The sequence below is a fragment of the Mauremys mutica genome, chromosome 1 (assembly GCF_020497125.1).
Source record: "Mauremys mutica isolate MM-2020 ecotype Southern chromosome 1, ASM2049712v1, whole genome shotgun sequence".
Lineage (NCBI taxonomy): Eukaryota > Metazoa > Chordata > Testudines > Geoemydidae > Mauremys > Mauremys mutica.
In genome coordinates, this window is record NC_059072.1 from 28,950,396 (window position 1) to 28,972,592 (window position 22,197).

The 22,197-nt window shown below is 40.2% G+C and overlaps 1 protein-coding gene across 3 annotated transcripts in view; it reads left to right on the top strand.

Annotated features, from left to right (window-relative positions):
- PRKAR2B (protein kinase cAMP-dependent type II regulatory subunit beta) overlaps positions 1-20,379 on the top strand; it is a 169,767-nt gene extending 149,388 nt beyond the window's left edge. For 2 of the 3 annotated variants that reach the window (XM_045030196.1, XM_045030204.1), the window contains exons 5-11: positions 5,018-5,124; positions 7,730-7,883; positions 10,965-11,066; positions 12,777-12,851; positions 14,072-14,137; positions 14,329-14,467; positions 18,147-20,379. In XM_045030196.1, the coding sequence (XP_044886131.1) occupies positions 5,018-5,124; positions 7,730-7,883; positions 10,965-11,066; positions 12,777-12,851; positions 14,072-14,137; positions 14,329-14,467; positions 18,147-18,280 (777 nt within the window). In that variant the 3' untranslated portion in view covers positions 18,281-20,379. The remainder of the gene's footprint in view (positions 1-5,017; positions 5,125-7,729; positions 7,884-10,964; positions 11,067-12,776; positions 12,852-14,071; positions 14,138-14,328; positions 14,468-18,146) is intronic. The other variant, XM_045030212.1, reaches the window with a different exon arrangement.
- Positions 20,380-22,197: the final 1,818 nt, after the last annotated feature.

Here is a 22,197-nt window from a genome sequence, read left to right on the forward strand (position 1 = left end):
AAGAAAAGATATATTGGAATTGGAAAAGGTACAGAAAAGGGCAACAAAAATGATTTGGGGTATGGAACAGTTTCCGTATGAGGAGAGATTAATAAGACTTGGACTTTGCACTTGGAAAAGAGATGACTAAGGGGGGATATGATATAGGTCTATAAAATCATGACTGGTGTGGAGAAAGTAAATAAGGAAGTGTTATTTAATCCTTGACCACAAGAACTAGGGGTCACCAAATCAAATTAATAGGCAGCAGGTTTAAAACAAACAAAAGGAAGTATTTCTTCACACAACGCACAGTCAACTAGTGGAACTCTTTGCCAGAGGATGTTGAAGGCCAAGACTTTAACAGGGTTAAAAAAGAAACTAGATAAGTTCATGGAGGATAGATCCATCAATGGCTATTAGCGAGGATGGTCAGGGATGCAAAGCCTTGCTCTGAAGTATCTCTAGCCTCTGATTGCCAGAAGCTTGGAATGGGTGATGGGATGGATCTCTTGATGATTACCTGTTCTGTTCATTCTCTCAGAAGCACCTGGCATTGGCCACTGTCAAAGGTTGGATACTAGGCTAGATGGACCATTGATCTGTCCCAGTATGGCTGTTCTTTTGTTCTTATCCAGTGCTGCACTGAATATGGGCTTTTCTGTTGTTCTCATCACAGTAGTCCTGAGTGCTCACAAGCATGAATTAATTAATCTTTACAACACCTCGTTTGAAGGAGGGAGAAATATTATTACCCCCACTTCACAAATGGTTGGTGTGAGAATCAGCATTGGAATTAAGTTCTCATTTGCATCCTGTGCCTAGTTGTCTAGAATATGGTGCCTCCAGGCAATTCATTTAATCTCTGTTTCCATGTTCCTATCTTTAATATGGGAATTATCATACATAATTACCTACCTCGCAGCGGGTACCAATACCCTTGCTTTATGCAAAACCAGTGCTCAGAGTGTTGACACTCTTTCATTTGTTGAATTGGGGTGGCACATGTGAAAGGCAATTAAAAACAAATGTGTGGACCAGTTGTCAGAGCAATGATACTATGTGTGTGAGCTCATTCTCTGGGTCAGCTATTGAGGAGGAAACTTGGACAGGGAGAAGAAACATCAGTACTGCATCAGCAACTAGCTGGATGCCACATTGAATGTGCATGTGCAGTTTGCAGAAATCTTTGTGTGATCTGTTGCATGAACTGAAGAATATGATAGAGTTGCTGAATTTAAAATATCTTCTGAATCTTGGAGAGAATAAACAGGTTAAGTTCCAAAGCATCTATCTAAAGGAAATTGTCTACATAGACATTCTTGGCAAGATATTTAGAAATTAGAGGTCTTCAATGTATTTAAACTGTGAAACCCAAGTTCCATCTGTACATTTCTATATTTCTACTTGAGAGTTGATTTAATTGAATGTATCCCTTGATACTTCTGACTCCATATGTCAGTGGTAAAGTAAAATATTTGTTGTTGTAGTGTCCAAAGCATAATTCAGACTGTCACTTTATTAGTCTGCTACATTTCTTTATAAACCTACTTATTCCATTAAAGCGGTGTTGTATCCAGTGTGTGAAATCCTACTCATCCTACTCACTGACTGCACTAGTTAAGTCCAGGGTTTATCTATTCAATTGAAGCATTGCACACATTTAGGTTTGCTTCTGTCCCCACGTTATCTAGGCATCGTATGATTTACCTTTTCATAATGGTTCACAGTGGTTTGGAAACATGTATTCCCATAAGTTGGCTCCAAACACTAAAACAGCTAAGAAATATTTTGTCAGCAGTATAGACCTCGTTTTCTAACTTGTATACTGTATTTGATCACTAAGGGCAAAACTATATCCTCAGATATTCATGTACAACTCAGGTTGACATGCATGGAAGCTATATGCAAGTCTCTGAGGTTAGAATGTGACCCTTGCAGCTGAGAGGCCACAGGTGTAGAAAAAGGGAGGCGAAGCAGTTGCACAGGAATTAAGAGAAATTAAGGTTGTCATTTAAATTAAGGAAAAAAGCAGGGTATCTGTTAGGTCCGAACAGACAGAAGCAGTGATGTAAGCCTGGACAGGTTGAGGAGAAGGTCATTTTAGCAGGAATATTCTCTTGTTCCCATGAGGCAAGATTTTAAAAATCACCACCACCAAAGCCATGAGAGTGGATCAGCTTTTGCCTTAGGAATGGGGTGGGGGAAGGAAGGGCCAAAAATAGAACCTTTGGGGCCATCAGTAGAGGGGAGAAGAATACAGAAGTATTTCTGTAGATGTCTATAGAAAGGGAAGGTTGCACATAGAGCCTTCCTGTAGATCAGCAGTTCCCAAACTTTATTAATTCACATTATGTGTCCCCTTCTTAAAAAATTGTGATGAAGTGAATTGATGGAACATCAGGGTCATGCACCACCAGTGACACACATACCATAATTTGGGAACCCCTGACAGATGCGTACAGGAAGAAGGGCACGTGTTATAGATGATATACATTAATAAAAGGAAAAGAAAACTCAATTTAGCTGTTGCTTCTATGTATGTTGGACGTAGAAGTACAAGACTGGAAGGGGGCTCTTGAGATCATCTAGTCCAGTCCTCTGCATTCAAGGCAGGATTATCTAAGTATTATCTAGACCATCCCTGACAGGTGTTTGTCTTGACATGTGCAATACTTTTAAAAAAAGTTAAATATTCATATTTTCTGAAGTTACAGTATATGTAGTTAACATGGTGGGGTCCACTTGCCTCTCTTGAAAGTCCTCGATTGAATATGTGGATACACCTGCTTTTTTTTCAGCTTTGCACTGCTCACGGTGCCTCTGGTTGGCTACACTCCTCGTCAGGTGGATCTTCAGTGATTCAGCCCTTCAGCCGAGTCACAATTTATATACTAATAAAACAAACCCCTTCCGGGGTACAAGTCCAACAGGCAACAGGGCCTATCCCAGTACCCTGGTTATAGCCCCTCATGGGCTTGCTTCCCAAACGGTCTCTCAGCCCCCGCTGGGTTCTCTCTCATCTTGTCCCTTTTCTGGTATGGAGCAGTGCCCACAGGGCTTCCTCCCTGGGGGGGCTCTTCACCAGTTACCCCAGCTCTTCAGCTGAGTCCCTCTTTACAATTCAGTTCACTCCCTTTCCAGGGGGTATCAAAAATTCCCACAAATGCTGACCTTCTTCTGGGTCTTTAGCCCCTTCTCTGGGCTACATCCCTTCTAAGTGCTTAAGCCAATTCCCTAGTGGGGGCGGCGGCAGGCCCATCCACTACTCTGGGTCCAAACTAAGGGATCCTATAAGTAGCAGCTGCCTGCTGCCTCCCTTTACTGGGGCCACTTCCCCACAGCCCCAGTACTTTCATCTTCACCCTTAAGTCTTTCTTGAGTCCCTTCAGGCAGCCAAGAGCACCTTCCTTGCTCCCCTGGTCCCTGTCAGCAATTGCTCTGTCAATTCCTGCAGCCAGCCAGAAACAGCTTCCTGCTCCCCTGGCTCCAGCCAGCAACTGAATGTGTCCAGTAGCTCCTTTTTATATATGAGCCTGCTGGACTCTGATTGGCTGCTTCCCTGTAGCTGTTCTAGGCAGCCTGGAGGACTCACCTCTACTGCTTTTTCCTGGGGCGGGGTGTGGTAGGACCCGAGTCCTCCCGCAAGGGACCTCTGTGCCTAGTATTCCCCTTCGCAAGTTATAATCTATCTTCAGTGTGCTTCATAGATACTAATTATATGTGACTAATATTATGTAACTTCATGTATATTTACATGTGTATAGCTTCACATACTAATACACAAGATATGGCTATTGTATAAATAAATGGGGAATTTCAATATTGAAACATACTAGTTCAGGTGCTACGTATCGAAGTCAAGTAAATACTATATTGCCACAAATATATCTACCATTGTGTGACGGGGGGTCCCCATCCAGTGCAGCGTGAGTGCACGCCAGCATTTAAGTTGTCTTCTGTCTCAAGACAGTGAAGCCTAGTGTATAAAGTCAATAGGCTTGCCCTGGTAGGCAGGGCAGGGAGGCCTAGTGGGGATTGGGCTGCCTCCCAGTGGTGGGTGGCAGCCTGGGTAGGGATAGCTGAGCCCTCCCTGCTCTACCGGGTCCCAGCCCAGGGCCCTGGTAGTGGCAAGTGGACTCGCCACTTAGTCAGTGGGGATCCTCCCAAAACATACTGACTGCTGTAGGGACAATGGCTAGTCCCTCCCTGGGCTACTTCCTACCATGACTCCTGCAGTCACTTACTCTAGACGTCTTGGGGGTCTCTGGTTTCCTTGGGTTGTGCTGCTCCCGGGGGCTCTGACTTCCAAATGGCATCCCACTTGGTGTCTGCCTGGGTAACAGCACCTCCAGTTCCCACAGTCTGGGACTTCGGCAGCTCCCGGGCTGGAGTCTGCAGCATGTGTCCTTCCTCTCCAGTGGTCAGCCCAGACTGAGCTGGGGGGCTACTCCCCTTTATACTAGTGCTACACCTCGAGCATGCCCAGTAAAAAGTGGGGGCATGGCTTCCTCAGCCCATAGTTTGGAGTTAACACTTCCCCATCCAGTGCGGGGTGAGTGCACGCCATCGCACATTGGTTAGCAAAGCAACAGTTAATGTATTTTATGCGGCTGCAGGGGATGCCAAGTAATATATTGGGTATCACACCAGATATCAAGTAATCTTGCATTATTAAGTGAAGGGACGGTTTTGGAAAGGATTGTTACAGGGCACTGCATTAGGAAAGTGAACAACAGCAGCATTAAAACTGCAGGTGTGTCTTTGTGCTCTGAACACAATAAAAGGAAAGAGCTGGAACTAAAAGTTGAAATACTGACTAAAAATCTCACTATTTTTCTGATAAATTGACAGATTATTGTAACATTATTTTTTTATATATTTCAGGTGTGCTATCATCATCTGAGCTGTGTCCAGTGCAATATTTAAGACTAAATAGAACATTTAAACAGTTAATTTGTATTTTTGAGGGTGATAACATAAAATTAGAGCATAATTTTCATCTTATGGGGTTTTTTGTTATTGTTTTTTTAAATAGGAACAGATGTCTCAGGTATTAGATGCTATGTTTGAAAAGCTGGTTGAAGGAGGGGAGCATGTCATTGATCAAGGTGATGATGGTGACAACTTCTATGTAATTGATAGGTGAGTGATGATATATTATTGTAACACAAGGGATTATGCACAGTTGTATCAATGAAAATATATTTTTGCATATACTTGCAGTTGAATCAGACAGGTTGTGTGCATGTATGAAAGAAAATGCAAAGATATTTTATCAGAGTTAAAGAGTAGTTGAACAATAGAGAGCAGTTAGTGAAAAAATCTAGCCTGTTCTCACCTGTAATAAAATGTTTGCAAGGGAACATGTCACTGGTCCTTTAATGTAATGTTCTGTCACAAAGACCAACTGATTTAATGTAACAAATAATTGGAAAAGATTTAGCATTCAATATTTGATTGAAACCTTATTACATTCTCAATGCTGTTGGTAAAGTTTCTTGTTCATAAGAAGAAAACTTAAATTTTCAAAGAATTGCACAAATTTTAACTACACTTCCCATATAGGTCTAATTCTTCATAGTCAGATTAATAGGTAAAATGAGAGATATAATTGCTGAAACAGTGATTTGGGAGCACTCTTTGTGTTGCTGTTGCTGCTGTTGACCTTTGGTTAAATTCTTACCAAGTCATCAATATAGGTCAATGCACTAAACTAATGGTTCTCAAACTTTTTTTTTTGCGGACCACTTGAAAATTTCTGTGGGTCTCAGTGGACCATTTAATGATCTTTCCAAATGTTGTTTGTACCGTTAGCTAACTATGGTAAAGCGCTTTGGATAGAAGTGCTATATAAAAAAAACTTAATAAGAATTAACATTTTTTTGTTCTACAAATAAAAGCACACAAATCATATTTTAATATCAGTAGTCTCACCTTTCTAATGCGATGGATGTACCCTCTCTCCCCTGCCGCAGCAGCACCCGAGATGGGTCTGGGAAGAAGGGGGATCTCTTCCTCTCTCCCCCACTGCAGCAGCCCTGAACTGGGTTTGGGAAGGAGGGAGGGTCTCTCCCTCTCTCCCCTGCCGCGGCAGCCCCCGAGCTGGGGCTAGGAAGGAGGGGGGTCTTTCCCTCACCACAGCAGCCACAGAGCTGAGGCTGGGAAAGAGGGGGATCTCTCCTCCGCCCACAGCAGCCACAGAGGTGAGGCTGGGAAGGAGGGGGGTCTTTCACCCACCACAGCAGCCACAGAGCTGAGGCTGGGAAGGAGGCCGTCTCTCCCAGGCAGCCATAGCCCTGGCGCTGAGGAAAGTCACCTCTTTCTCTGGCCGCCGCAGCCCTGCACATCCCAAATTCCCCCCGCCCCCTCTTCTCACCCCACTGTCCTCTCCCACCTGCCCCTTATTCCCCCCCAAAGCCACCACCTCACCTTACATGTGCGACTTCTCCAGGGTCAAGGCACCTAATTAGTAGGGCCATGCCTGTGCAGCTCCACTAATTAGGTGGGTGGCCCTTCATTCTGTTGTGTGCAGCCGCCCAGGCATGCAGCTTAGAGGGGACTATCTGCGGACCACAGTTTGAGAACCTCTGCACTAAACATTTTCTACCTTCTGTCTTCAGTTTCAGGTAGGATACAATGATATAGTCAGGGCTATTAATGCTGGCTTCTAGAGAGAATCCCCAATGTACTCTGTATATCTCTGAGGAGACTGTGACACAGAGTTGGGATTCTTCACGGGAGGATCCAAGTTTCTCCCATTTTTCTGGGCTTATGGCTTAGCCACTTCCTCTTCAGAAAGCTGCAGGGACTCCATTGAGTTCTTCCAGATACATAGCTTTCACGTGTAGGTGACTCTGACTATCTGTCTACAGAGTCCTTGACTATGAAGGGAAAGGAATTGTAGAGACATATGCATTCCATTCCAGCTACTTCCAAAAAGGAAGGCTATAAATATTTGGCACTGAACAAGCTAATGACCCAGCATCAGAGTTGGTGGCTGTCATATTTTACTTCTTTCTCAGAGCAACAACTATCGATAAATACTTTTGTAGGTTTGCTTTGATGTTTAAAGTTAAAACTTTATATTAGATGAGTATACAATATTTTTATTTTGTATTTGTTACTTTTTAGATAAGGACTCACGGTATGTTTTGCCACCATTCTCACTAATGCAACTGTATATTGCAATATACCAATTACTGTTTTAAAAAACATTTTACATGTGAAAGAACTTTTACATTTTAAATTAATTTAAGGAGAGAAGCATAGTTTTCAGAAACCATTTCTTTGTGACAACTTTGTACATTACACAGTTTCATGGTTAAAAAGAAATTGTTAAATAATTTAGGCTCAAAATTTGTTCATCTTTATTTTTTAATAATTGCCATTTTGATTTTATTTATATGTAATTTATAATTGTAATTCCAATTCTGAATTTTTTTTTATTTTTCAAGTGCAAAGTTACCATGTCCTCACAAAGAAGTAGCAACTGTCCCCCTTAAAATAGCCCCCGTTTCTAGGGCAAACACAAATAAGTGAGATGACCCTGCAAGCTACTCAGTATCTTTTAACTGAACAAAATTTGTATTTCTGGAGCAGTACCATCAGTGTAATGCGTGGTGCATAATCAACTTGGTAAACTAAACAAACAAGGTAGTAAACTAAACCAGCTAACTGCTCAGGAAGGAACATGGGGGAGTGGAAAGGGTGGATGTTTACTCACTGTATTTGTGTATTTTGTTAACAGAGGAACATATGACATTTATGTAAAATGTGACGGTGTTGGGAGGTGTGTTGGTACCTATGATAACCGTGGAAGTTTTGGTGAGTTGGCCTTAATGTACAATACACCCAGAGCAGCTACCATAATTGCTACATCTCCTGGTGCTGTATGGGGTTTGGTAAGTGAAATGTATGTTTGAATGTATTTTTCATTAAAACATTTTTGTCTTTATATAAAATAATTTAAAATTGTATAGCTGTATCTACAGCTATTTGAAATTGAAATATTGTCTTATAATTGGAAATGTATCATTAGGATAGAAGCCTTTTAAAACTTGCAGAAAAATCCTGGACAAATACTGTCTTTTCTCAGACCCTGAACATATGCTTCAAGGAAACTTGAATATTAGAATGGGAATTTGATATAAGTACTACAACAAAAGTAATTTTGGAAAATACCTCAATAACTTTCAGAGCTTAGTTATCATGTTTCCATCTGTAAGAGACATGGCAATTATTTTGCCAAATAGTAAATATTTTCTTAGATCTCAAAAAACATGAATGCATTTGGCTACAGTATAAAAAATCCACATGGTGCTATTTGTTAAGCTTACTATATCTGGAATCTGCGCAATAGGTACTTTGAGAAAGCTGTTCTACTTCAAGGCTTATATGTTGGTCTGGTAACTGATTCCAAGATGCCAATTCAGAGCAGTGCTTGGTGTAGGGGAGCATAGGTGGCTTTCTGCCACCTTGATCCCTTAGACTGCTGAGCTTTCTACATAACTTGGAGCAGCCTGAATGATGCTCTAAATTGCAATAGATTGTAATGGCCACCCAGGGCCATTGTACTAGTGGGATTACAGTGCATTCCAGCCACATCCCCTTGAGCTGGGTGGTGTGAGAACAAGAGAGGATGACATACAGTTGGGTAACCCATCTTTCTGCTTAAAGGATTGTCCCACCCCAGGGAATTCCCTTTGCCCACATAGGGAAGTTTTATGGCCCCTTTGTGCTGCTGAAGTGGTGCCAAGGATCTGGTCCCATGTGTTTGGTTTAGCTAACATGAAGCTCATTACTTGAAATAAATGTGCTGAGAACTGTGGGATGAAATGATTTAACTGCAATGTTTCTGATAATTTTTTAATCATCTGAAATTATATATTTTGTTTTCCTGGAGTCATTTACTCCAAACTTGTCATACAAAGCTAATATATGTTGGTAATAAACATAGTCTGCAACTGAGCCTGAAAGGTTAGGCAGCATGGGTGGGATCCATGAAGGGACTTGGGCGTTGCAGTGTGGAGCGTCATGGTTCCTTATTTGTGGGTGCCTAGAAAATTACAGGAACCACACTGTGATCCACAAGCGAACTTCAGTGCAAGGCTCCCTGTACAATGAAAGGGGAGGGATAGTCCCCTTAGAATGTGATCCATAAAAGCCAGCACGTTATGTGAGAAACAGCCTAGGCTAGCCAGAGGGAGATGCGATGAGAGGGGTGTGTACTAAGCCCCACCCCTCTCTCAGAGGTAGGCGCCTAAGTCCAGACTTCAGGGGTATGCTTATCTTTGGTTAGTGATCCAGGACCGGGAATCCCTCTCTCGGAGTCAGGCAGCTTAGGTGCCTCTTGCAGGAATGAGTTAGGTGCCTGCCTTGCTCCACACAAAATGGGGGTGGTGCCTAACTTGTAGCCCAGTGGTTAGCACACTCACTGGGGCTGAGATGTGGGCAGACCCAGGTTCAATTCTCCCCTCTCTGCCAGAGGGGAGAAAAAAATTGAGTAGAGGTTTTTCACCTCTCAGGAGAGTGCTCTAACCACTGAGCTGTGGGATATTCTGATGTGGCTCTCTCTTGCTGAAGCTGTTCCATTGTGGATAAATAATGAAAGAGTTTTTGGAGTAGAGGGACTGAACCCTGGGTCTCCCACCTCCCAGGTGAGTGCTTGAACCACTGAATTAAAAGTTATAAGGTGGACACCATCATCTCCACCTCCTCCTCCTCTGGTAGCTGGATTTTGAATGGGATCTGATCCAGTTGGTGAGCATGCCTGCTGGATCAGGACCCACATGCAACTTAGGTGGATGAACACATATCTTCCCCTGGTTTGGGGGGCGGGGTTAGGTGAGGTTAGGCATCTGGATATAGATGCCCAGAGGCAGAAACAGAGGCACCAAGGGAACTTTTACTCTGAAAAATAGACACCGAGTTTAGGCACCTAGATAGTTTTGTGGATTGCAGCGGATCCAGAACTGGGACTTCGGCACCTCAATCTGGAGCTTAGGTACTTAAGTATCTTTGTGAGTTTGGGTCTATGTGTCTGGTTCCTAAACCTGTATTAGGTGGAATGTTGGTTCAAAAAAGGAAGGTAAACAGCCAATCTGCCTCAAAAATATAAAATCATAGAAATCTGAATAGGAGTCAAAAATTGAACCTTTTTATGGTCTGAAAGACAAATTAATTCTCTGTAATTAGTTAAGAAGGCTGTCTTGGGATGCCCTAACATTTAGTTGGATTACACAGACATTATTCATCCTTCTGAATTTATAAGTAAAACAAGATCTTAAAGGGACACTTAAAATCATCTTAAAAATTACATTTCCATCTGAAAGTGTTGTAATTGCTATTTTTACAAGTAACAATATAAGATTACTAGAGCTGAAACTGATTGTGGGGTGGGGAGGAGAAATCACTTTTCAGTTTCCCATTTGTTGATTCATCAGCTGTTTGTGTAGAGTCAGTTTCAGTTTTGTTGATGTCCAGTTGTATTTCCTATCTTATGCATCTTGTCTGGGGGCAGTTTGTGTATATGCTCTTCCCTGGGCAGACAAGAAGGCCAGTAACTGCTGCTGCGCAGCTGACTCTGAAACTCAATAGGCAGCAGCTGTGCACAGAAGTAGGCAGGTGAGAAGGAGTGGGCACCACAATGTTTGGTGTTGCTTTTGGGCCTGCGCAAAAAACCCTTGCAAACATCACCAAGGAAGATGAATTTTTAAAAGAGGTATAAAAAGATGGGCAAGAGATTTGACTTCAAAGATCTCCTATCAGAAAAATCAGTTATTTGAACTGATACAATTTAAAATATCAAATTCATTATGCGCCTTTTAATAGAAGGCCTCACGGAAGTACTTAAAAACACATAAAATTGCTCTCTAGTGGCTGATTGTAATCATTATAAATTTTACCTATTTCTTTTATGCATTTTCCATCCTGTGCTAACATTTTCCTTTAATATACTTTTTTTCTTCTCTTTGTGTTTTCAGGACAGGGTAACATTCCGGAGAATCATTGTAAAAAACAATGCCAAAAAGAGAAGAATGTATGAAAATTTTATTCAGTCATTGCCATTCCTTAAATCTTTAGAAGTAAGCTTTCAATTGCATTATTTTAGTAGTTGTGGCATGGGGTTTTATCTTGGAATAAAAACTTCCTCTAGATTAAAATTTTGCACGTCTTTATTTTTGGAGAAGGGACTTCTGAGGAAAAGTGTTGAAATTTCCAATTTGATCCCCCCCCATTGACTATTTTAGTTTCTTCATAAAGCTTGATCCTATAATTTGATCCACACAGCAGTCCCCTAATCGGGATCTGCCTGGAACAGGAGTCTGCCTGTGCAAATCAACTTGTAGGATAGAGGCCATACTACTGCAAAAGATTAGAATATGTTTGTGCTTTCCAGCCTTCCATTTCTTAAACTGAATTTTTGCTGGATATTAATAATCTGAACTAGTGCTTTGGGCATGTTGAAAAAAGTGAATACTTTCATTTAAAAGATATATTTTTCTGCACACACATGCACTTTCTCCAGTACGTATTTTGGAAGACTTAGAGCATGTAGATTTACCTTACAAAAATAGAAAATAAACACGTACACCTCTACCTCGATATAACACGAATTCGGATATAACGTGGTAAAGCAGTGCTCTGGGGGGGCCGGGGCGGGGCGGCGCACTCTGGCAGATCAAAGCAAGTTCGATATAACGCAGTTTCACCTATAACACGGTAAGATTTTTTGGCTCCCGAGGACAGTGTTATATCGGGTAGAGGTGTATGTTGGTAAACCATTCCCTGGAAAATTGTTAAACAGAGGTCTCTTTATCCCTTTATTGTCAATACAGATGGCTAGGGACATATTATACCAGGGGTCTCAAACTCAAATGACCCCGAGGGCCGCATGAGGACTAGTGCATTGGCCCGAGGGCCGCATCACTGACACGCCCCCTTGCTGCCCCTGGCCCCACCCCCAATCCACCCCTTCCATGAGGCCCCGCCCCTGCCCTGTCTCTTCTCCACCTCCTCCCCTAAGCGCGCGGCTCCTCGCTCCTCCCCCCTCCCTCCTGGAAAGTGCTAAGCGCCACCAACAGCTGTTTGGTGGCTTAGCGGCGGGGCACTTAGGCGGCGGGTCCCGGAACAGAAGGGGCCCCCCACCGCCGAAGACCGGGCTGCGCTTCGGCGGCGGCGGGTCCCTCTTTTCCCCACCCCGGCCGGTCCCGCTTCCCACCCCGGCCGGTCCCGCTTCCCGTCCCCCCCCCCACGGCCCGGCCCCGGCGGGTCCCGCTTCCCACCCAGGCCCCGGCCCGGCCCCGGCGGCTCCCGCTTCCCCCCCCTCCCCTTACCCGAGCGCGTCTCCGGCGAGGCCTGAGCTTCGTCCCGCTCAGAGCCGCGTGGTGAGGGGGCGGGGCTGTGAGCTCCACGCCGAGCGCAGCGCTCAGCCCAGAGCTCCCAGCCCCGCCCCCTCCCCACGCGGCTCGGATCGGGGCGGGGCTCAGGCGCTCGGACGGAGACTCGGCGCTCTATGCGCCTAGGCTCCAGGAGAGGGGCGGAGGCGGGAGCCTCCGCTTTTCTCTTGGGGGCCCCTGCGGAGCTTGGGGGCCCCTGCGGAGCCCGGGGCCCAGGGCAAATTGCCCCCTTTGCCCCCCCCTCTGGGCGGCCCTGGGGAGCTCCGTGGGCCGCATGTTTGAGACCCCTGTATTATACTGTATATAGGTCCATAAAAACAGGTATTAAGGATTAGCAAAACATATGGTTAATATTTTTAGCAAAACATTTTAAATATTCTCATTCTTTTTATAAAGCTATCTGAACGCTTGAAAGTGGTGGATGTAATAGGCACCAAAATATACAAAGATGGAGAACAAATCATTACTCAGGTATGGTAGTGTCTTAGTTGATTTAGTTTTTGCGTCTATAAGTGAAACTACTGTATTATCTATAATGAATCCATTCTTTTAAACTAAGTGAGTCTCAGTATAGTACACATAAAGGGAATAAACTGGTCTGAAAAAAATGGTGTAGTTCAAAGAAATATGTTGTTATGATGATGTAAATTCCAAATAACAATTTAAAGCAAAAAAAAAAAAGTTTTGTACAAATACTTGGCAGGCTATTTCAATTAATTTTCCAGTGGCTTTTTTACTCTTTTATATTTCCATACTGCGCATATCTGCGGTTAGTAGTGTGTCTCTATGATGACAAAATGTAATTAATTCTTTCTGGGATTTGGAACGTTTTGTTAGCTTTTACAAAGCTGTAAATGGTAAATGTCTGTTGTGGAATATTTATCCAGCGTCTGATTGGGGGTTTTCTTTCCACTTTAACAGCTACTTTATTTCATCTGCCGTATTTTAAGAAACCTGTTTTGTTGGTCTGAACAGAACAAAGTAAACTATGCAAATACTATAGAAGAGGAAGGCTTGTACTAGTAGGCGCTGAAAGTGGATCTTATAATTGAGTGTCTGTTTCTGTTCCGAAAAAAGAACAATGTGAAGATAATTCCATCAGGGTAGATTGCAGGCAACTCAGACTCTGTGTTGCCTTTGGACTTCCTTTAGATGTTGGCTTTAACCTCTCCTATGCTTATTGATACCTGAGCATCCATGATCGGGAATAATTTTTGGGATTTTATGAGTTCAAAATCCTCTAGAACAGAAGAAGGTGGCAATTGGATTTCAGGCCGATTATTTCTGTCCACCAACCCAATTCTGCTCTTGCCCACTGATCCATAGGGAAGCAGCTTGTTTGTTTTGGGGAATAGGGATAAGTATCCTCCAAGTTATCCAATATCTTCTTTTGCCTCTCTTGGTGCTTCATACTGTGTTTTGTCCATGGCTTAGAACTGAGGTCTACATGGAGCCAACGGTGTCATTTTCTTTCAGGAGAGCTTGTTGCTCGTCTCATCTCTTTATGGACATTTTAATCCTTCTGTGCCATGAGTGTGGATTTCTAAGTAGAATGTATTAAAGCATTTTGCATTAGGTACCAGAGGATTAGCTGTTAGCCTCTGGCTACATATATTTTAATGTATTACTGTTACTACAAAACAAAAAAGCAATATTCATGTTTTCATTACTTGCTTTTTTATTTTTAATAGGGAGACATGGCTGATTGTTTTTTCATTGTAGAATCTGGAGAAGTGAGAATTACTATGAAAAGGAAGGTAAAAACCCTAACATGAATTTAATTTTTCAAAATCTTGAAGTCATTAATATATTCTAAATGTTAAACAGCAGATGTCTCTAGTTATCTCACTGCAGTTTTCTTTATTCTTTAGACATGTTTAAATTCCATTTTGAGTAAAACTGTACATTCAGCAAGTGTCTCTTATGCTTATCTTATCTGACTTTTCAGAATAAACAGGATGTAGAAGAGAATGGGGCGGTTGAAATAGCCCGGTACTCTAGAGGACAGTATTTTGGAGAACTTGCTCTTGTAACTAACAAACCTCGAGCAGCTTCAGCATTTGCTCTTGGCACTGTCAAGTGTTTAGGTACTGATTCAGTGATATTTTTCCTTGCTGTGACTAATAAAAAAGAATCTTTTTACTTATCAAAGGCTGCATTTATAATGTTCCTTCATACCATAAAATCAGATTTCAGTCACCCAGTAGCATTGCTTTAAAACCATTGGACTGTTAGACTGTACTGTACCTGTTATAGTATATTCTTACGTACACTAGAAAAATTACTTGTAATTGACAACTGTGTCAACCATGGACCTTCAATGTCTTCCCTCTTTAGGTGGCATTGAAAATGGTTTCCAACTAGCACAGACCAGGTCATAGTACTTTTAATCTGCATAACACTTAACAGACAAATAAAAAATTGTCCTTGCCCAGTGGTCAACCAACACCTAAGAAACAACTGCTTAATATAACCAACCTTCCATGCTACCTTATTTAATCTAACTTCCCATTTCTGAGTAAGTTAGCAAGTCGTTAGCAAAGTCTCTGGCTTTACCAGCCCATGTCACTCTGTCAGGTTTCAGGCTGAGCCACAGAGCAGAGATAATAGTGATTGTGTTAATAGAGAACGTCATCTTGTCTGTGGACATGATGTACAAATACATGTGTTTTCTTCTGGATCTTTGTGGCATTTAAAACAAATACTACTCCTTCTCCTTTGAGAGACCGCAGTGGTGAACTGGAAAGATGGCTTCAATCCTTCACCTGGGATTAGCTGCACAAGTTCATGATGGACAGCTGTTCCTCCACCTCCAGAACCATCATCTGTACAATTCCTCAAGGGTTAGTCTTCCCTTCTCTTACACAGGAGTGGACCAAGACTGTGTAACTCAGTACTAGAAGTGATAAATGACCACGAATGTCACTGCATTCAGAACTAAATGCAAAACTTATTTCTTTAACTTAACTTTCCTTCAGTAATTTTGTTATTTAAAAAAAACCCTGAACCTACATTCAAAACAAAACAATTAACTCATCCCAACTGAGTTGACATGGTTTATGGTTTATTTAGATGTTACTTAATGCATCCCTTAATGCTGAAATATAGGATTCTTTTGTATGGTTTAAGGTTTAACTTCTCAGTCACATCATTATATAACCCTTCCATTTTATTAATCTAACTATTAGGAAAATTGTAAGATACAAAGGCAAAGTTTGTATTCTTAAATGACAGACATCAGGCTAGCAAACAAAATGTTCTCTGTTTATTCACAAAGCTACTGGGTTTTTAAAAATAAGTCTCCCCAGCCAAACAAAGATAAACAAGCAGAAAAAAGAAGACCAAAGAAGAGGAAGATGAAGTGGTGATAAGAAAGAAGATCTGTTATGGTCCAGTGTGGGCAAGTTGTTGGGTCACTGGCACCTTTGAGAAAGCAGCGACCTTGTTCCACTGGAGGCTGGTTCAGGGAGGAAGTTTTCTTCTTTCTTTTGATGACAAGAACCAGTTAAGATGGCATCAGATGAGCAAGCACAGACCAAATTCATTGCTGGCTAGAGCTCACAGATAATACCTGAGAGAAACCACTATGATTACTGTTCAATAGGTTCAGTGCCATTAGACTCATAACTTTGAGCAGAAGATAAGAAAAGCAAACCAAGATACCACCCCCAAGTTCAACGGAAGCCATTATAGAATCATAGTGGTAGAAAGGACCGCCAGGCTCATCTAGTCTAACCCCGAGGTTCCTTTTGGAACCTCTTATAACTATAGTCTGTTAGAAAAGTACAGTGTGCTGTAGCCCTTCCCAGAGTTACCCAGTTGGTTTTGTATTCCACAGAATCTTAACTTGGAAAATGTTTTCAAAACAAAGTTCCCAAAAACCACTGAATTCTCCTTGACAAACCTTATTTAAGCAATCTGAGAAATTTCACAAAGTTGTGGGCTATCATACTATGGTGATAGGCACAGTATAAATACCTAGATAAATAGATACGCTGAAGAGTTACTACCTAATCTTGAGGATAGTTTTCAAACCTTTTATTTGCATTATATCCTACCCAGACTGCGGACAAAACTCTGCTAGCTGAACTATTAAAAAATATTTTAAAAATTGATAGCACACTCTTCTTGTGTAGTGTTGGATGGGTTTGGGTGTGACATCCATACACTGTTAGGCCTTGTCTACACACAGTTTGTGCACCGATTAACTGATTTAGACACCAAATTAGCTTAATCAATGCAACACCGCTAGCACAGACATCCTTAAATTGGTGTAAGACTATCTTAAATCAGCTTAGTTTAATTCAAAACTGATATAAGTGTCCACACACAATTGTACTGGTTTAACTAAGTATGTTTAAAATCACACTTCTAGTTAAACTGGTGCAGCTTTGTGTATAGGCCAGGCATTAGAATCATTCAAATGGAATGTACAGAGTGTGTTGCCTAACTATATCTATAGTAAGTAAGCAGCCATGTTTATTTTAGTGCCACAAAGTGAATTTTACTATTTAATATATTGAGTCATGATTATGCAACAGATACAGTTTAGATTGTAAATTCATATGGGCATGGACATTTTCTTTTATCTGTCTGTAAGGCTCTATGCACATTTATGGTGCTTTATGAATAACAAAGATAACAATTAAAAAATTAACACTTAAAATCTGTGCATGATATCAAGCTGTAAATGGTGAGATTCTCAGTTTTAGCAAAGAGTTATATCTGAAGTAAAAACGTTCAGGTATGTGTTAGCAGGAGCATGGCTCCAGCAACTTTTTGAAGAGAGAAAGGAAGTAAAGAGAATGAGACAACAGGAAAGCTGTTTTGATGCAAAGTATGTATAAATTACTGGCAATTCCAGGATAGCAAAAAATTGGGTGTGTGTGTGTGTAACAGAATTGTTCATTTTGATGTTTTCATCTAAATGTGTATTTTCCCATAAGAACTGCCATAGGTAACATATTAAGACATAAGTTGAAAATATATGCACGTTCATGCTATAATTTGTACTATATAAACTTGTAGGAAAAATTGTGTGTGTGACTGAAAAAAAATCAGTTTTCCTGCATATGGACTTTTTATCGACTTACTAAACTTTTCAGTGCTAACATAATAGATACAAAGTTAGTTCTAGACTTCTTAAAATGTAAAGTTTCTTGAAGTAAAAAATAAATTATTGACGACAGTATTTTTAGTTCTCCTGATTAACACGCCTGGTGAACCAATATGGATAACTGTACTTTTAAATTGTCATCCAAAACATGAGGGGAGGAGTAGCTCAGTGGTTTGAGCATTGGCCTGCTAAACCCAGGGTTGTGAGTTCAATCCTTGAGGGGGCCACTTAGGGATCCAGGGCAAAAATCAGTACTTGGTCCTGCTAGTGAAGGCCAGGGGGCTGGACTCAATGACCTTTCAAGGGCCCTTCCAGTTCTAGGAAATATAGGTATATCTCCAATTATTATTAAAGCCCAGATCCTGCAAAGACTTATGCATTGATATCAGTAGAACTATTCCTACTAATAAAGTTAAGCACAGGCATAAATGTTTGCAGGATTGGGGTCAAGGTATTATTTAGGTCTGAATCGTATGGGAAAAGTTATCTCCAGCTTTACTGACATAGTATGGGCCTCATTGATGCCTTTCCCATTATAATTTAAAATTCTACACAATGAATGTCATAAACTCTGAAATTCATTTCTGCAGCTGATGGTCACATTACATTCTCTCTCTCTCTCTCTCTTCCCCCACCCCTTTTTATCTTAGTTATGGATGTACAGGCATTTGAAAGGCTTTTGGGACCTTGTATGGAAATTATGAAAAGAAACATTGCAAACTATGAGGAGCAGCTAGTTGCTCTGTTTGGAACAAACATGGACATTGCTGATCCCAGTGCATGAAATAAAGTATGGAACAACAAGATCTGTTACAAGAAAATAGCACAGTAGTGGTTAGTCCACTGAGAACATCTATCTTCCTGTAGATGCCAAGCATTTTCTGTGATTTTAGGGTTTGGGGTTTTTTTGTTTGTTGGAGTTTTTTTGTTTTTGCTTTTTTACATATTACAATGGATGTATCCGTAAACTAAATAGGGATTTAATAGACTTTGGTCCTGATTTTCAGAAGAGCTTAGCACCAGCAGTTCCAGTTAAAGTCAAGGGTAGCTGTAGATGCACAGCACCTTTTGAAAATCAGTTCTTTGTATACAGCATTTCATAAAGAATAGATTTCAAGAAAACACTATGCTGATGAATTTGTTCAACCAGCTTCTGTTCTATAAAATGGTTAAGATTTTCTGGAAAGACTGTTAGCTTGAATGTGATATGTTTAAAGTATTAATGCACAGAGTGTTCATTAGTATTGATAATACAGAAGGTATGCTGTAGGTATCCATTTCTGCCTATTACAATTATCATAATTTTATGTTGCAATTACTATAGCTGTATAAAAAAGAAATAACTCCAAATTCCTCATAACAATAAGGCACAACAATACATTTTGTGTAAAGTTCATTACCCAATTCTTATTTTAACATTTGTGATTTGGTATTAAAGTCCTCTTTGCTTAATATGTCACATTTCAGCAAGCCCACTTGGAAAATATTGTTATATCTTATGCAATTTAGGGGATTTTTATATTTTTGCAATAAACTGCATTTTTATTTGTTACATATAAGTGGTATATTCCTCTGTTGAGAAAGCTGGCAAATTAATCTTGATGCAAGCATGTTTTTTAAAAAACGGCAAAAGTATTTTATGTAGACAACTGTCATATTCTATCTAATCATGCATAACCTACATCATTTTCCTTCTAATTTCTTTCTTGTTTAAAAATTTATGCATTTTGTCTTTCCCATATTTATTTGATGTCTACACTAGGGTTAAATTTTTGTCCTTAAAAATCACTTATTTTTCTCTGTACATTTCAAGTCAAATGTTCTCTGTATCTCTTTCTCTTAGTAGAGTCTGACGTTAGTAGTTGAATCTGGTCTGTAATATATAAAGTGTTGAAAGCCATACTAAAATTTTTGGTCCCCGAAATCCTTACCAGCAAGTCTGAGAAAGAATGTGAATCTAAAAGATCAATAATACGAAAGGCTGTTTTATATATGTTTGGAGAGCATGTCATTAAAGCTGACAGATTCTGCTTTGGTCTTCAGAGACCAAAGGCCCCTAAGATATCATAAAAGACTGTCATTGCATCAGTCAAAGGATGGGGTAAAGTTTTGCTCTGTGACGAAGGAGAAAGTATTATCTTACTTAAAATAAGAAAAAAAGGTTCATTTCTCACTAGTAAAAGTCTATAACTGGAAGTATCAGACACAGTCCAATTCTCACATTATATACTGACATGTTTATTGCTCCATGTGGAAAGGTAGTTCACATAATGACAAGTTGCAGTAGTTCTACCAAGACAGAACCAGAAGAGTTTCAACAAGGTTGCTTGATCCCTGTTTTAAACAAATGAAAAGTTACACCTTACTTTTCTTCTTAGACAATGACTTTTCTAATGCAATGTATTTGTGTTTGTCAGTTGGTATAATTATATATCCTGTAGTTATAGTGATCTGTTCTGACAATTTATACAATCATACTTGAATATGAAACTATGATTATACAATTCTATTACTAACATGTAATTTATATCGTATAATATGATATAAATTATAAATGAACATTGTTAACAAAAACAGTCTCAGCAGAATTTACAAGTGTCAACAATTTTTTTACACAGCCTCCTGATATGAATAGTTGCACATATGAATGCCTTTGTACTTTTGATTTATTGAAAAAAGTGAAGTTTGTTATACTAGAAGAAAACATCAGGTAACCAAAATCTGTATGTGATTCTATATGCTTAATCTATAAAAGTTACTTATTTTTTGCAGTAGCTTAATGTTATTCAGAAAAATGCTAATGATTACTTTTCTGATGATGAATTCCAATCAAGGCCATAAATGCTAGTAACAATATTTTCAATATTGTTTGTTATATTTAAAGTTTCCTTACAATAAACAACACTTATATATATATATATATATATACAGTGTTCATTTTTATAAATAGTTATAAGTGAATTATTTATAGCCGCTTATTAACACATTCATAATTTTTAACACTTTTGTAGTGCTTTAAACCTTCGAAGAACTTTACAAACATTGAGCCTCTTGCTCAGTTCTTCATGTATTGGGAACAAATAAAAGAGAAAATAACTTGTACACAAACAGGATGTGTATACAGCAACTCTGGACACTCACTCAGTATAGATCAAATGCCAGGACATGGTCTGGTGATGGCTACTTTTAACCATTTTACTGAAAACCAAGTTTTACTCTCCTACCCCACCCCAAATCCTCCTTACCCAGTTATAAACTGCAGCTAAATTCAAATGCAAGAGGTGTGATAATTATAAGATAAACACAAAATTTTGGGGTTAATGAGGCCCAAGGTCAGGCTCTGTGTTGCAACAGGTTGTTGTAATGCTTCTGTAAATGGGAAAAAAATCTGTGGGATTTTATTTGTTGGCAGATGAATTTTTCAATTTAAAATAATGAATGGGGTTTTAGCTCAGTTGGGTGCGTCTCACTAAACATTAATAACATTTGATGTAGTTTTAATATAAATCATTATGCACAGTCAACCTTAATTCTGGCATTTCCTAACTATTGAGTGCTTACCTTTGTAACCTAAGCAATGTTATTTCAAGTTTCATTAATGTAATCTTTTATACAGTTTGTTTGTGAACCACTGCCCTCTACTGGATGGAACATCTGGCCTTTTACTCATTCTCTCTTCTACTAAAGATTTACAATATACAAAAGAAAATAAATAAGTTTGAATATAGAAAGCACATATCATGAGTTTATTGCTCAGGTTGTCAAATCAGTTAAAATATTCATTTTAATAAGATTTAAATCTGAGGATTAGACTCATGGAATATGCACATATTCTCTCTGTCAATGTGTTATACATTTTGTGGAGTGTGATATGCAAGGCCCAAGTCTTGCAGTCATATTCACTAGTTTTGACCTGTGCAGGAGTCTGTGCCAATGGATCATATTGCTGTATAAATTTAGAATTTAACCAGCACTTTTAAACTTAACGTCTGTAAAGAACTTTGAATCTTCATGGAATCCCTATAAGATTTTGGGGAAAGCACTTTTATCTTTGGATAGAAAGTGCTATAAAAGGGGATAGGGATGAGCTCCATGGAAAAGATGATTAAGCATTAGGATGTATTGTCTTTTCTGAAGTGTCTCCACAGGGATAGAGGGAGGAACATGTGTCCCGCAACTGCCTCCTTGCCACTCTTCACCCCCTACCTTAGTGCTGACCTTACAGAGCCCTCTGCAGCATCTGGAGGAGTGGAGGAGAGGGTGCACATGCAGAATGGAGAAATCTGCATCTAAAGGGCTTCTGCCAACATGGATCTGGAGATAGATGGCAATCAAGACCATTATTATTATTTGTACTATGCCCAAAGTAACCTGGGAGCTACAGACCCATAAGAAACAGGTCCCTTCCCAAAGAGCTTACAACCTATTTAGACAAGTAACGGAGTGGGAGAGCGGAGAAGAAAAGCATGAACTTTTTCTGTTTGGTGGGGTTGTTAAATTCATCTACTTGTGGGAATGAAAATTTAGTGAAAACTCCCTCATATTTTTTCCATATCCTTTCTGTCCCTCACACAGAAATTCTTTCCTGGTGGCCTTTCCCTTTAGAGCATGCACCTATACAGAGCACGAACAAAAGTCAGAGAGAAGGTAGAGATTTAACATCCCCTTGCTAGCGGACCATAATTTCACCACTTAGCTATG